General features: G+C 35.3%; 1 protein-coding gene across 3 annotated transcripts in view; it reads left to right on the forward strand.

Annotated features, from left to right (window-relative positions):
- EPHA6 (EPH receptor A6) overlaps window positions 1-13,374 on the forward strand; it is an 871,253-nt gene that overhangs the window by 671,827 nt on the left and 186,052 nt on the right. For all 3 annotated transcript variants that reach the window (XM_044251185.1, XM_044251182.1, XM_044251184.1), the window contains one exon: window positions 2,572-2,757. In XM_044251185.1, coding sequence (XP_044107120.1) covers window positions 2,572-2,757 — 186 coding nt within the window. The remainder of the gene's footprint in view (window positions 1-2,571; window positions 2,758-13,374) is intronic.

Here is a 13,374-nt window from a genome sequence, read left to right on the forward strand (position 1 = left end):
TGCCTTGATCAAATAACAACAGATTTTTCTGTTCATTTCACTATATTCAAAAGTTTATTTGGATTACTATGAAATGTTAACAGAAAATCACTTGGATTATGGGCTCATGGCAGGTGAGGAGTTTTAACATATTGCTAAGCTTTTAGATTTACTAGCAGACTTACTAAGGCAAGGTAAAAGAAAAGAAGAAATACCTGTCTTGTTCTGGATATTCATATGACAAACCACAGTGATTTGAGAAGGAATTTCAAGTTAGTAGGCTTGGGTATATCAGACATTAACTTAAATGTATGTACATACCTTTTCTTTCAAGGTTCAGAGCCCTTAGAGGTTGAATGTCTCTATCAACTGCCATTTTATTATGTCTGAGTGAAAATCTTTTGAAAAATAAAAAATATATATATTATAAACAAAACTGAAAAACTGTGGCTTCTTTTCCCTGTGAGCATAAGAACAGGTTGAGAGCATCATTAAGCAAAAAAGATATTTCTTGTTTGGATGTCAAATTAAACAAGATTTGTAAAACTCCCATATCATAGGCTTTGAACTTAGGGATCCCACTGTAGTCTGTGTTTTCTGTTTGCTTACTTGTTGGCTTAACATGTATAGAGTAAACCCTCTTGTTAGACTGCTTTCTATTTCTAATGGACATGTTTCTACATAATTTGAGAAGCAACATTTTGGCTTGTTTCCTTCTTACATTGTTTTTGTTTCTGTTTTTTACTTAAACAATATCCTAGCATTTATACCAAGAAGTACTTAATATTGATATGGAGTCAATATTAGGTTAACTATAATGAATTGCTCCAAAAAAAAAATACAGATAACTGAAATCTGTGATACTACAAAAATTTAATTTGGTCCTCTATACTCAAATTTACATTGCATTGAATTATTAGCCAGAACTTCTAGCTAATAAACCAATTGAGGATTGTTTAATTTTCATTTTTTTGACCATTCTAAAGATTCATATAACTTAAAGCAAATGAATAATGCTTTACAGTTGACAAGGACTTTTACATGTGTCATCACTTTTCTTTTTCTTTTTTTTTAATAATTTTTTTATTTTTTATAAACATATATTTTTATCCCCAGGGGTACAGTTCTGTGAATCGCCAGGTGAATCGCACTTCACAGCACTCACCAAAGCACATACCCTCCCAAATGTCCATAACCCCACCCCCCTTTACCCAACCCCCCTCCCCCCAGCAACCCTCAGTTTGTTTTGTGAGATTAAGAGTCACTTATGGTTTGTCTCCCTCCCAATCCCATCTTGTTTCATTTATTCTTCTCCTACCCACTTAAGCCCCCATGTTGCATCACCACTTCCTCATATCAGGGAGATCATATGATAGTTGTCTTTCTCCGCTTGTGTGTCATCACTTTTGATCTTTCTATTATCCTTACGACATTATAGAATTATGGAAGGTTTTATTAGTATCTTCACTTTCCAAATTAATAAATTGGTGATCAAGCATCATACTTTTAAGTAAATGAAGGTAGTTGGCCTCAGAAAATTTAAGTCTTGAATTTTAAACTTTATTGAACTTACTGAATTTCACTGAGAAAACGTCCAACCTTCTTCCCCATGATAATCCATCTAGTCATCCCTGTGTCTTTATGGCTTCCAACCTTTGAAATTTTGTCTTCACTTTTCTCACTCTCTGGAATGTCACTGTTTTTCTTGAATATCCAAATATTGCACCCATCGCTCAAGGTCCAGTAAAAGTTTGACCGGCTACAAGAAGTCTTCCAGAGCCCACCATTCTTACTTAAAGAATACAGCATTTGCAGAGATTGGTTCTTAAGTTCTTAACGTGTTTTACTTATATTCAGCTAAACTCTTCTACTCGATTATAAGCTTCTAAGAACAGAGACCAACTTATATTCTTTGAAACTCACAGCACTCTATCACTGGATAAACATGTAGTAAATTAATCATAAATATTTGACTATTATTCCTTACTGTGCAATGAAATCATTGTTGAGCCATAGATCATCCTACTATATCTGCATTACAGCCGTGTAACTTGTAATTTAGTTTGTATAATCACCTATTATAGTTGAGGTCAGGGTAGTCATTTCAATATGTTCATATACCAATTGACCCATGCATTGATTTCTGATGGTAGTGAAGCTCAGACATATGGCCTACAGGGTCACATCCACTACTCTGCCTGATGGATTCCCTGAATAGAGAGGCATTTGGCCCATATATCAGTACTAAGAATAGGAACAGGAAATGTTATGCAGTGATTGCTTTTCTATAGAATTAAATTAGCATCACCAATTCTGCTAGTCATAATTTTTCTAGAGATCAGGGAGAACTATCAAAGATAGTTCCTGTCCTACCCCATAGGAAAATGCATTCCATTATTCATTATAAATGATGCTGATCAAGTATATTGTCATTACAAATTTAATTTATAAGAAAGAAATCTCCATGTGGAAATGACACCCTTGACAGTCATTATGTTAAAAAACAAAAAGATGCTATCATATGACAAATTCAATTCTTCCGGATGTAGGTATTCTGTTTAAACAAACAACTGCTTTTGTTCTTATTTTAAGGAGAATTTGGAGAAGTCTGTAGTGGACGTTTGAAGACACCAGGAAAAAGAGAGATCCCCGTTGCCATTAAAACTTTGAAAGGTGGCCACATGGATCGACAAAGAAGAGACTTTCTTAGAGAAGCTAGTATCATGGGTCAGTTTGACCACCCAAATATCATTCGACTAGAAGGTGTTGTGACAAAAAGTAAGTACTGATTTTCTTCATGACTTCTTTCATGTATTTCTATCTCAGTTCCTTAAAAAACAAACAAACAAACAAAAACTTAAGAGCAATACCACAGCCATTAAGGGGATAGTTTAATTTCTGATATCATCCCTCAGAGCCTTGATATTTGGCTATGACATTATCAGAGTTTGCACTGGTCACCAAACAGCTTTGAAATGGTATTTATTATCTATAAATCATTTGTTATTTTAACTTGAAGTAATGAATCAAAAGTAAAGTATTATATATTTTTTCTAATCTCTATAAGCTATTCACTTCTTCTAAAGCTGCTAAAATTTTAATATGAGTAGAAGAAACACTTTGAGTATTTTGGGTCATTAAAGTAAAATATTTCTGTTTAGAAAAAAATCTCATATACAAATATAGATGTTTTATCTGAAGTAAGACTTTTAAACATGGAACCCATCTACAAAAATGCCATTAGATTTAAATTATTATAATTTATATAAAATGGATATAAGAATTGCAACTTTGAGAAAAAAAATTCCATTTTTATAGAAATGTGGGATCAAAGCCATTCCTTTGAAGTTTCTTCAAAATACAAAATTAATCTTATACTCTAAGAAATAGATTGCTATATAATCACTTTTATTTGAATAATGATAGGACACAAACCTTAACTACATTTCTCCTTATTTTATTCACTAATGAACTATAACATATAAAACCTAACAGAGAATGGCATTGAAGAGACTCATAAAAAATAATCTTTGAGACACATTTTTTCAGAAAACCAAAATTTCTTTTAAAACCATTTATACAAAATTGAAATTTCATGTCATATTTGAAAGCAGGAAAATATAAAAACTTATGAAAAACATTAATTGGCTATGTCCTCCTAAGTCTTTCTCACAAGGCACTGACCAACATTTGGACCAAGGGGAACAGAAGAGTATCAACAGCCTCCGTAGTCTGAAAGACACAAAAGAGTACTTTCTTTTTTTCCTTTTTATGGTTATCCATTTTTAAAAGTTTTTATTTAAATTCCCGTTAACATATAGTATAATATTAGTTTCAGAAGTAGAATTTTGTAATTCATCACTTACATATAACACCGAGTGTTCATCACAAGTGCCCTCCTTAATGCCCATCCCCCACTAGCCCATCCCCCACCGACCTCCCTCCAGCAACCCTCAGTTTGTTCTCTATAATTAAGAGTCTTTTATGGTTTGCCTCCCTCTTTCTTGATGACAGCTGTTGGACTGGTCTGTTACTTTAGTGACTGTAATGGTGCCTGCCAGCATTTATGTACTTCTGTTGTTCTCTCCACTGATTCTGGGCTTGTCCATGTGACTGGCCTTGGCTAATGGGACATTTAACACATGTGATGAAAGTGGGAGCATCTTACATGTCTGCACTTTGGAGCCTGTCCTCTTGCAACACTCCTTCTTGTAACCCAGCCTCCAGTTCTGAGCAAAGCCAGTCCAAATGGTGAGGCGTCAAGCAGTATTGCAGAGAGGAGAAAAGCAAGACTGTCTAGTCAACAGCTCTGTCTGCACCCCCTGCAGACAGCCTGAATGCCAGGCTTGAGATAAACCATCTCAGACATTGCAACCTCTCCCCACTAACAGCACCACCACCCACAGATGGCTGTAGTTGCTGTTGAGATCTTGTAGAGCAAAGGAACTGCCCAGCTCAATCCAGTCAACCCATAAAATTGTGAAAGAGGATAAAATGACTGTTGTTTTAAGCCACAAAGTTTTAAAAAGTTAGAAGTCTACTCTTGCCACTTAAGACTTGTGCAGCTTTAAATTATTTGCCATCTTTAGCCTTTACTTCCACATCTATAAAAATAGGGCCAAAATAGTTCCTACTCCATAGGAAATACTGTAAGGACTAAATTTGTAAATGTAGGGGTGCCGGGTGGCTCAGTGGGTTAAGCCTCTGCCTTCAACTCAGGTCATGATCACAGGGTCCTGGGATCAAGCCCTGTATCGGGTGCTCTGCTCAGCAGGGAACCTGCTCCCCCTTCTCTCTGCCTGCCTCTGCCTTGTGATCTCTCTCTCTGTGTCAAATAAATAAATAAAATCTTTAAAATAAATAATAAATAAATAAATAAATTTGTAAATGTATACAGCATTTAGCATAAGATGTGTTATAATAAACCACATTAAATGGTAGCCATCACTGGTGTTATATGCCAGGCCTTTACACATATAGTTTACCATTTCATTTTCATAGCAACTACTGTGACTATCATCCATTGAAGCTCTGACTAATTAACCTGTAGAAAGACCTCTAACCCATAGTTAGTAGCATGGCAGGTATTCAAGCTGAGGTCTTTTTGACTCTAAAACCCATAGGGTGTGTTTATGTGTGTGTTATGTGTGTGTTATGTGTGTGTACATGTGTGTGTGTTGGTTTTTTTTCCTATATCTATATATATCTATCTATATATATTTCTATATTTTTCTATATCTACATATATTTTTCTATATCTATATATTTTTCTATATCATTCAGTGAATGAACAAGTTTTATACTTTTAATTATCTTTATCTTATCTGAATTAAATAGCATTAAGTAAATGACAATCTGAATAAAATGATATAGCACTAGTTTTTAAAATCAAATATTTAGTTCCTCCTCCTTCTCTCTCTACCTGCCTCTCTGCCTACTTGTAATCTCTCTCTGTCAAATAAATAAAAAATAAAATAAAATAAAATATTTAGGTTAGTGAAATAAATTACTTTTAAAATGTAAAATTTGGAAAGATCCAGCAATACCACAATAGCTAGCAAAGACTATAATCTAAAAGGACAGAAAGAGAGAGAATAAATAGCATGTTAATTATTTTGTTTTTATTTTCTGACTTCCTTGTCATTAATTTAGCATGAACTTTTCAAGTCATTCCTTCCATCTTATATCTCTCTGGAAGGAAAAATACAATTTTAAAGTTGGCTTCTACATCTTTGCATATCTGCAAAGCATTTAAAATAACAATTTAATTATAATATTGAAGTCCTCTTATGTGTATTTTTGCATGTAATATCTGGAAAGAAGTGTCAAACAATATATTTAGGGATTGAAAATTATTAGACCTTTTCTTTCTCCCTTTTTATAAATAACATTATATGACTGTCACATAGTCCTATGTATTTTATTCACATATTATCATATATTTTATATGCATATATATGCATAAAAGTATATAAAAAGGCAAAAGATTTATAGTCCCATGAAGTAGTAAGATTTAGTTATCTTAATCAGCTGAATGGGTTTAATGAGATAGTCTATGGCACCTGTCTGCCAGTTTGAAATACTCCATTTATTTCACATAAACATGCAAACAGCTAACATAGTGACTGTTTGACATTTCTGACAATCTTGCCTTAAAAATGGGAACAGTGACCTCTACAAAGCCATATTTTTATGCTCCCTAATTCAAGGTCTTTTTTCTATTTCAAGAAAAAGAAAGAAGTGAGGGAAGCAGGGAAGGAAGGAAAAAATTTAAAAAAAAAAAAAAGATAATTAAGAAAGGACAGGCTCAATATGCTTTTGAGTGGCAACCATCATTACAGTTTCAATTTGTACAAGCGAGCCCCATATAAGGTTGTTGTGCTGCTGCTGAGGTGGGTGGTGGAGATGGAGAAAGGAGTAATTCACACAAAGATAAATGGGCATATTTATACTGTTATCTTCTTGACTCCAGTGCTATGAGATTTTTAAGAGAAGGCAATAAATAAATGAAGGCCTCATTCCCATAAATACATGGTAATTGTTCCAAGATTGGCCTTAAGTAGCTAAAAGATAACTAGCAATTAATGCTCCCTAAGGACTACCATATTGCATAAAAGATAATATGGACAAAGATAAAGATGGAGGATAGGTTTATGCAGTCACTTTAGTAGAGTATCCTGGGGTTCTCTGAAGTAAACACACAGACTCTCAGTTGAAAGTAATGCAAAATTATAGATCAAAATCTTATCAGATCCTTTTATAAATTCTTAATATGCATACTTTTTATCTTATGTATAGTTTTTTTTTCTGAGAGATACCTATTATAATGTTCTTGGGAATGCCTTTGCTCTTTCATATTTGGTATTATAGCTATCTTTATTTTAAACTTTAAAGTTAAATGATGAAAAGCTGCATTATATAAAAAGTATGTGTGATAAAAGTTGAACTTATTTATTTGATACACATCACAAATACATTAACCTGTTAGGATAAAACTGGTATAAAAAGGGATTAATCAAACTAAACCATGTGTTTAGCACATACTTTTCCTCCAAGAAGCAAATAGAAGCCATTAGTTAGAGAACAGAATTGTAGCCATTAGTAGCATGGATAGTAGCAATTTGTAACTGGTAAGGTATATACCAGTGTCATTAATTACATAGCCCAAAAGAGAAAAAGTTACTCTTCTATAAAAAGATAAGAACTATGGTTAGATAATGAAGCAATACAGTGCTGTAACCACACTCCAGAAGACCAGGCCCAGCAGTCTGAATACCCATGGTGGAAGAAAGAAACAAAAGAGAACTAATGAAGTTCCCCTCTTCCAGCTTAGTAGCTGATAATTAAATTTAGATAGAACAACTACATCTCTAACAAATCATAGATCTAGAAAGGAGTATAGAAGCCAGTCAGAATGGCAAACAAATTCCCAAACATAACTTCATTTCATTGTTGGATGTCCCTAACAGCTATAACAGAAAGTGCTGGGCCTGCCCAAACCCTCTTTAAATAATCCAGAATATTGTGGGTTCCTTCCAGACAGTTTCGGTGAGTTTGCACAGACTCTAAGTCAGAGAGCAGATTCCAGCCAGTCAAGTACATTGTACAGTAAATACCGAAGAACTGTCTCTCTGGTCCCAGAAGTACATTCTACTTGTCAAGTAATACTCTGTCCAAGTTTTTAACTATTATGATACTTGTTTCTCCACCATGGTGTGTATCCTACTGCCTGTTACAGAGTCTCAGACAAGTCACTCAATGTCTTTAAGCCTCAATTTTTTTCCTCCACACAAAAAGATTAAGATATGAAGGTTGGACTAGAAAACAGCAAAGGTCACATCTAGCCCTAATATTTTGCATTCCATTCCTTTGCCAAAGGAAGAGGAATGTCACAAGATATTGGTGAAAAGAATTTGTACCATGATAACTTATCACCCCACTTCCAAGTTGTTGTCTGTTTTTTTTTAATAACTTCAGGTTTGTATCAGTGATCCAAAGAGAAGATAGAGAGGTTCAGGAAGAAACAAAAAGTACCTTCAATAAACTCTTATCTTTAGCATCTGTGAGGAGGAAAAGTATGGGTAGAATTGTTCCTGTAAGCAAAATCAAGGTTTGGATATAAGGAGTATACATTAAAGGGGTAGGTATTCTGCATATCTGATTCTAATGAAATAAATAAGATGGTTATTACCCCTACCTTCGGAGTTCAGCTTCTCTGCTAGCTAAAGTAGGTTGAGAGTTTTGTTCTTGCTTTGTTTTCCAAGGAAAATTTCCTGAGTATCACCAGGTATTAGACATTATTGCTGATTAAAACCTAGAGCTAGAGAAAAGAAGCACTCAATACTCTTGAGAGGCCCACTTGTTGGTATCAGTCCACTGGGAGCAACAAACCAGTAAACCAGTATTTCCCAGTATTATGTGTGTTATTTTGGATACAGTTATTATTAATGTACACATTCACTTATTCAGTAAATATTTATTGGATGCCCACTCTTCTAGACACTGGTAATACATTATTGAAAAAGAGCTTCTATCTACTGGAAGATACCAAAAGCAATTAAATATATGAATATGATTTTAGGTAAGGAGAAAAGAAACCTGAATAAATGAAAGATCAAGCCATGCCAAGATTTGGTAGGCAAATTTTCCAGGCAGAGGAAATAGCTTCTCAACCCTTGTGGCTAAGTAAGAAATCAGGATATTGCAGGCATCCAAAGCATCTGGAGCAAAGTGATAACAGTACAGGTTACATATTGAAAAAAAATTATAGACAGGCAAAACAGTTGGAGGCTCATGTAGTAACCCTAGTGGAAAATAATGAGAAAATAGATTAGATAAGTAAAGATAAGAAGAAGGAGTAGCTCCAAGAGCTGTTTCCAAAACTAAATTGGGATAGTTTAGTGACTAAATTATACATGGAGAGTAACGGAATGGGGATAATTTCAAGATGCCTTAGAAGTTTCTGGTTTAATGTAAGTAAGGGAATAGAAAATTCTGGAGAAATACAGATTTGGAGATAAAATAATGAATTCTAGTTTGGATATGCTGTGCTTGACATGCCTGAGACATTTACAGACTTCTAGAAAGCCTCTGGAACCTGGGTAGATGTCTGGACTATAGGTTAAAATCTAAAAAGTAGTCCCCAGATGAGCAGTGATTGGCAGTTGAAGCTAGAGGGAGGGTGAGCTTTCCTAGAAGACTGAGGAAACTGATCCTTAGCAGGCAGACTGAAAAAGAAAAGCTAATGAAAGAGATGGAAGAAACAACCTAGGAGAAAACAGGTTTCTTCCCCTAAGAATGGGGGAGAGATCCATAGAATCAAATGAGCTGGGAAGTCAAGAAAGATAAGGATTGAGAATCTTCTGTTGGATGAGACAATTAGGAGGGCACAGCCCATTATAGCATATCTGAAGATGGTCAGCTTATAGTGGACTGTGAAGTGTGTGCACACTGTAGTCAGATGGTAGGTTAAAAATGCAAATTAGATTATGTTGGTTTCTTACATTCCAAATGTTTAGTCTTCATTAATGCAAGTAATATTTATTATGTGCCTAACCATTCTGTACAGGCACTTTAATAAGCAATGGGTATTTAACAGGGAATAAGAAAGCACTTTAATAAGCAATGGGTATTTAGCAGCGAATAAGAAAGGGAATAATTAGACTCCTGTCCTCCTGGGTCGGGTCCATGCATCTCGCTCCTCTGGTTCTTTACTAGTCTCCTGACTCCTAGAATACATTCAGGTTAAATGACAAAACATCTTAAAACTTACTCTCATTTCTTCCATGTGCCTCTTCCTCTTCCAAATCCCTGAGGAGATGGAAAGAAATGTACTAAGTGCACCCTACATGGGTACATAGAGAACTATGATATGAAAAGAACGTGGGTACCTGGAAGGCCCAGACACCTCTGGGGTTACCAGCCTCCCTTTTTTCAATCATGTGCCGAATAGATAGGAGAGGCCTTGGGGTATTGGTGAATGTTTGAAGTAGCCCCTGAGAAAAGTGTGAAATGAAACTGATAATGAAAAATGAGGAAGATTGTGAGCATGACACAAGAGAACTTGAGGCTCAAGACAGAGCTGCTGCCCCCAAAAATGCTGTTAACAAATGGCGGCAGGGTTGGGGTCGGCAGGGGGGCGTTGATAGCATGAAAGTGGAAAGAGGTGCAACCTAGGGGAAAAGGAAACATGAGAGGCAGCACAAAGAGAAGAAATTTCGTATTTCGAAGAAAATTTTGTATTTTCTCTCTTCTCCTAACATCCTTAATATTTACTCTTTGCTGTTACTGAAAATAGTGATGAATTATTATTGTGCAATTTCTGGAGTCTCCATGGGTTCTCAGGATATTTACTCTAAAGTATTTACCATTCAGAATTATTATGTATATATATTGATAAGAGAAAAAGAACTAAGTGTGACTGTAACAAATAGGAACAAGATGACATGCTCTGGTAGCCCTGTGAATCTCTCTGTGTTCAAGCAGCACTGGGGCTAATTGGGATCACCAGTTTATATTCTGCCAGAGTATACTTCCCTATTTACAACAGAGAATATACTTCATCTGTATTCAGGAGGAATTTATTCTTGTTCTTTCCATGTTTAAGTATCTGGGTTTTCTCAAGGTCATGCAGTCTAATGACCTTCCTAGATCTGCCTCTAACTTAAATGTTTCCTTCCTGTGGATCTCTCTTCTCCCTAACCAGCCTCCTAATTATTGGGTAGACTGTAATAAGATGGAACAGGTTAAAAATTCTAGTAACAAGTTGCTCAATGTGAAGATAACACTGTAAATTGTAAGAACTAGGAGAGAAAAAGGAATATAAATACAACTTTATGCATACATAATATTGCCTTTTAATATCTCAAAATCAAATCGAATAGAATTATCTAGATGGTGAAACCTTACTCATTTCCAAAAATAAAAATTCCTGCCCAATCATTCATGATGCAATTTTTTTCTGGCAAAAAGTTTGATGATGCTAAATTGGAGAAGGGCTATGGCTAATTCTATCTAATAGACCTGAATAAGAACTGTTCTGCCAGACTGAAAGTTCAGGCAATCAGTCATTCCTCAGAAACTTCACTGGGTTCCTGATGGTCTTTTTAGCTACAGACCAGTAAAAGTCTTTTTTTCTTTTTAAAGATTTTATTTATTTATTTGACAGAGAGAGAGATCACAAGTAGGCAGAGAGAAGAGATGGGGAAACAGGCTCCCCGCCAAGCAGAGAGCCTGATGCAGGGCTCCATCTCAGGACCCTGAGATCATGACCTGAATGGAAGGCAGAGGCTTCATCCACTGAGCCACCCAGGCACCCCCTAGACCAGTAAAAGTCTTAATTACTGAAAATGATTATGGACTCCTTGCATATGTGACTGCTACTAAAAAATTATTCATAAAGTTATTGAATAGAAATCTAGCAAGCTCCTTATTTAATCTCATAATGAATATTTTAATGCTTATTTTATTGTTGTTGGAATACATTACTCTGACTTTTCTCTAATTTTCATTTAGATATAATTTCAGACTTACAAAAAAAGTTGTGAAAATAATACAGTTCCCATAAAACTTTACTCAGTTTCTCTGATGCTAATGTTTTACATAACCATAGGATTATTATCAAAGCCAGGAAATAAATATCAGTAGAGAACTATTTACTAAACTACAGAATTTTATTCAGATTCTCTCAGCATTTTCACTACTGTCCTCATCTGTCCAGAATCCATCCAAGCTCCCACATTGCACTCACTTATCACATCTCCTCAGTATCTTCCAATCTGTGACAATTCTTCGGGTTTCTCGTTTCTCATGACCTTGATGCTTTTCAAGAGCACTAGTCAGTTACTTTGTAAAATGTTACTCAGTCTGGGTGTGTCTATTGTTTTTCCATAATTTGGTTTGCAGTTATGTGTTTTTGGCAGGAGTATCACGTAAGTTATGTACCTTTCTGAGTGCATTGTATTGGAGGAAACATGATGTCCATATGCCTTCCTGGGGTGTTAGCATGGACCACTTGGTTAAGGTGATGTCTTCTAGATTAGCTACTGTAGAGATACTTTTCCCTTTTTGTAATTAGTATATATATGGATGGAGATAATTTACACTATACAAATATCCTGTTTTGCCTCAAACTTTTTTTTTTTTAATTTATTTGTCAGAGAGGGAGAGAGAGCACAGGCAGACAGAATGGCAGGCAGAGGCAGAGGGAGAAGCAGGCTCCCTGCTGAGCAAGGAGCCCAATGTGGGACTCGATCCCAGGACGCTGGGATCATGACCTGAGCCGAAGGCAGCTGCTTAACCAACTGAGCCACCCAGGCGTCCCTGCCTCAAACTTTTCCATACTACTTTTATCATCCATAGTAGATCTTGCCTACAAAAATTATTACCTTTGTATTCTAATGGTGATTATTCTGTTTCTCTAATTTTTCTACATTTTTAAATCAGAATACTTCTTTCAGGAAGAGTTATATTTCAGAATATTCTATTAATTGAATGATATAGTATGAAGCCTTTTGAGTCTGGCTCCTTTCTTGTAACAGAAGGCACTTGAGATTCATTCATGTTTATTGTTGTTACTGTTGAGCAGTTTTTCTTTGTATGGATGTACCATAGTTTGGGTATGTATTCAATGGTTGAAGGACATCTAGTTTGCTTCTAGTTTAGGTGATTATTAATAAAACTGCTTTGAGATGCTTGGATGGCTCAGTCAGTTAAGCCTCTGCCTTTGGCTCAGGTCATGATCTCAGGGTCCTGGGAGAGAGTCCCACATCGAGGTCCCTGCTCAGTAGGGAGTCTGCTTCTCCTTCTCTCTCTGCTCTCCCCCTGCCTGTTCTCTCTCTCAAATAAATAAATAAAATCTTAAAAAATCAAACAATCAATCAATCAATCAGCACATCAATGCACAGGTTTTTATGTGAACACACTTTTACATTTCCCTTGGGTGAATAAGTATGAAATGACTAAATCAGATGGTAAATAAGGGTTCAATTTTGTAAGAAACTACCAAAATATTTTCCAAACTGAGTATGCCATTTTACATTCTCACTAGTAGTTATAGGTTTCAGTTGTTCTGTGCTACTGACAATACTGGGTATTATAACTTAAAAAAAAAAAAATCAGCCATGCTAGTGAGCCAATATTGGTCTCTTACTGTCATTTTAACTTGTATTCCTTAATGACTACTAATTTTGATCATCTTTTCATATGTTTATTGGCTATCCATATATATCTTCTGGGTGAAGTCTATCTTTGGATTTTTACTCATTTTTTCCATTGGGTTAGTTTTTTCTCAATGTCGATTTTTTGAAGTTTTAAAAAATATTTTCTAGGTATAGTTCTTTATCAGATATGTGATTTGTAGGGCACCTGGGTGGCTCAGTCAGTTAAGCATCTGCT

This window comes from Neovison vison, chromosome 6, assembly GCF_020171115.1.
Source record: "Neovison vison isolate M4711 chromosome 6, ASM_NN_V1, whole genome shotgun sequence".
Lineage (NCBI taxonomy): Eukaryota > Metazoa > Chordata > Mammalia > Carnivora > Mustelidae > Neogale > Neogale vison.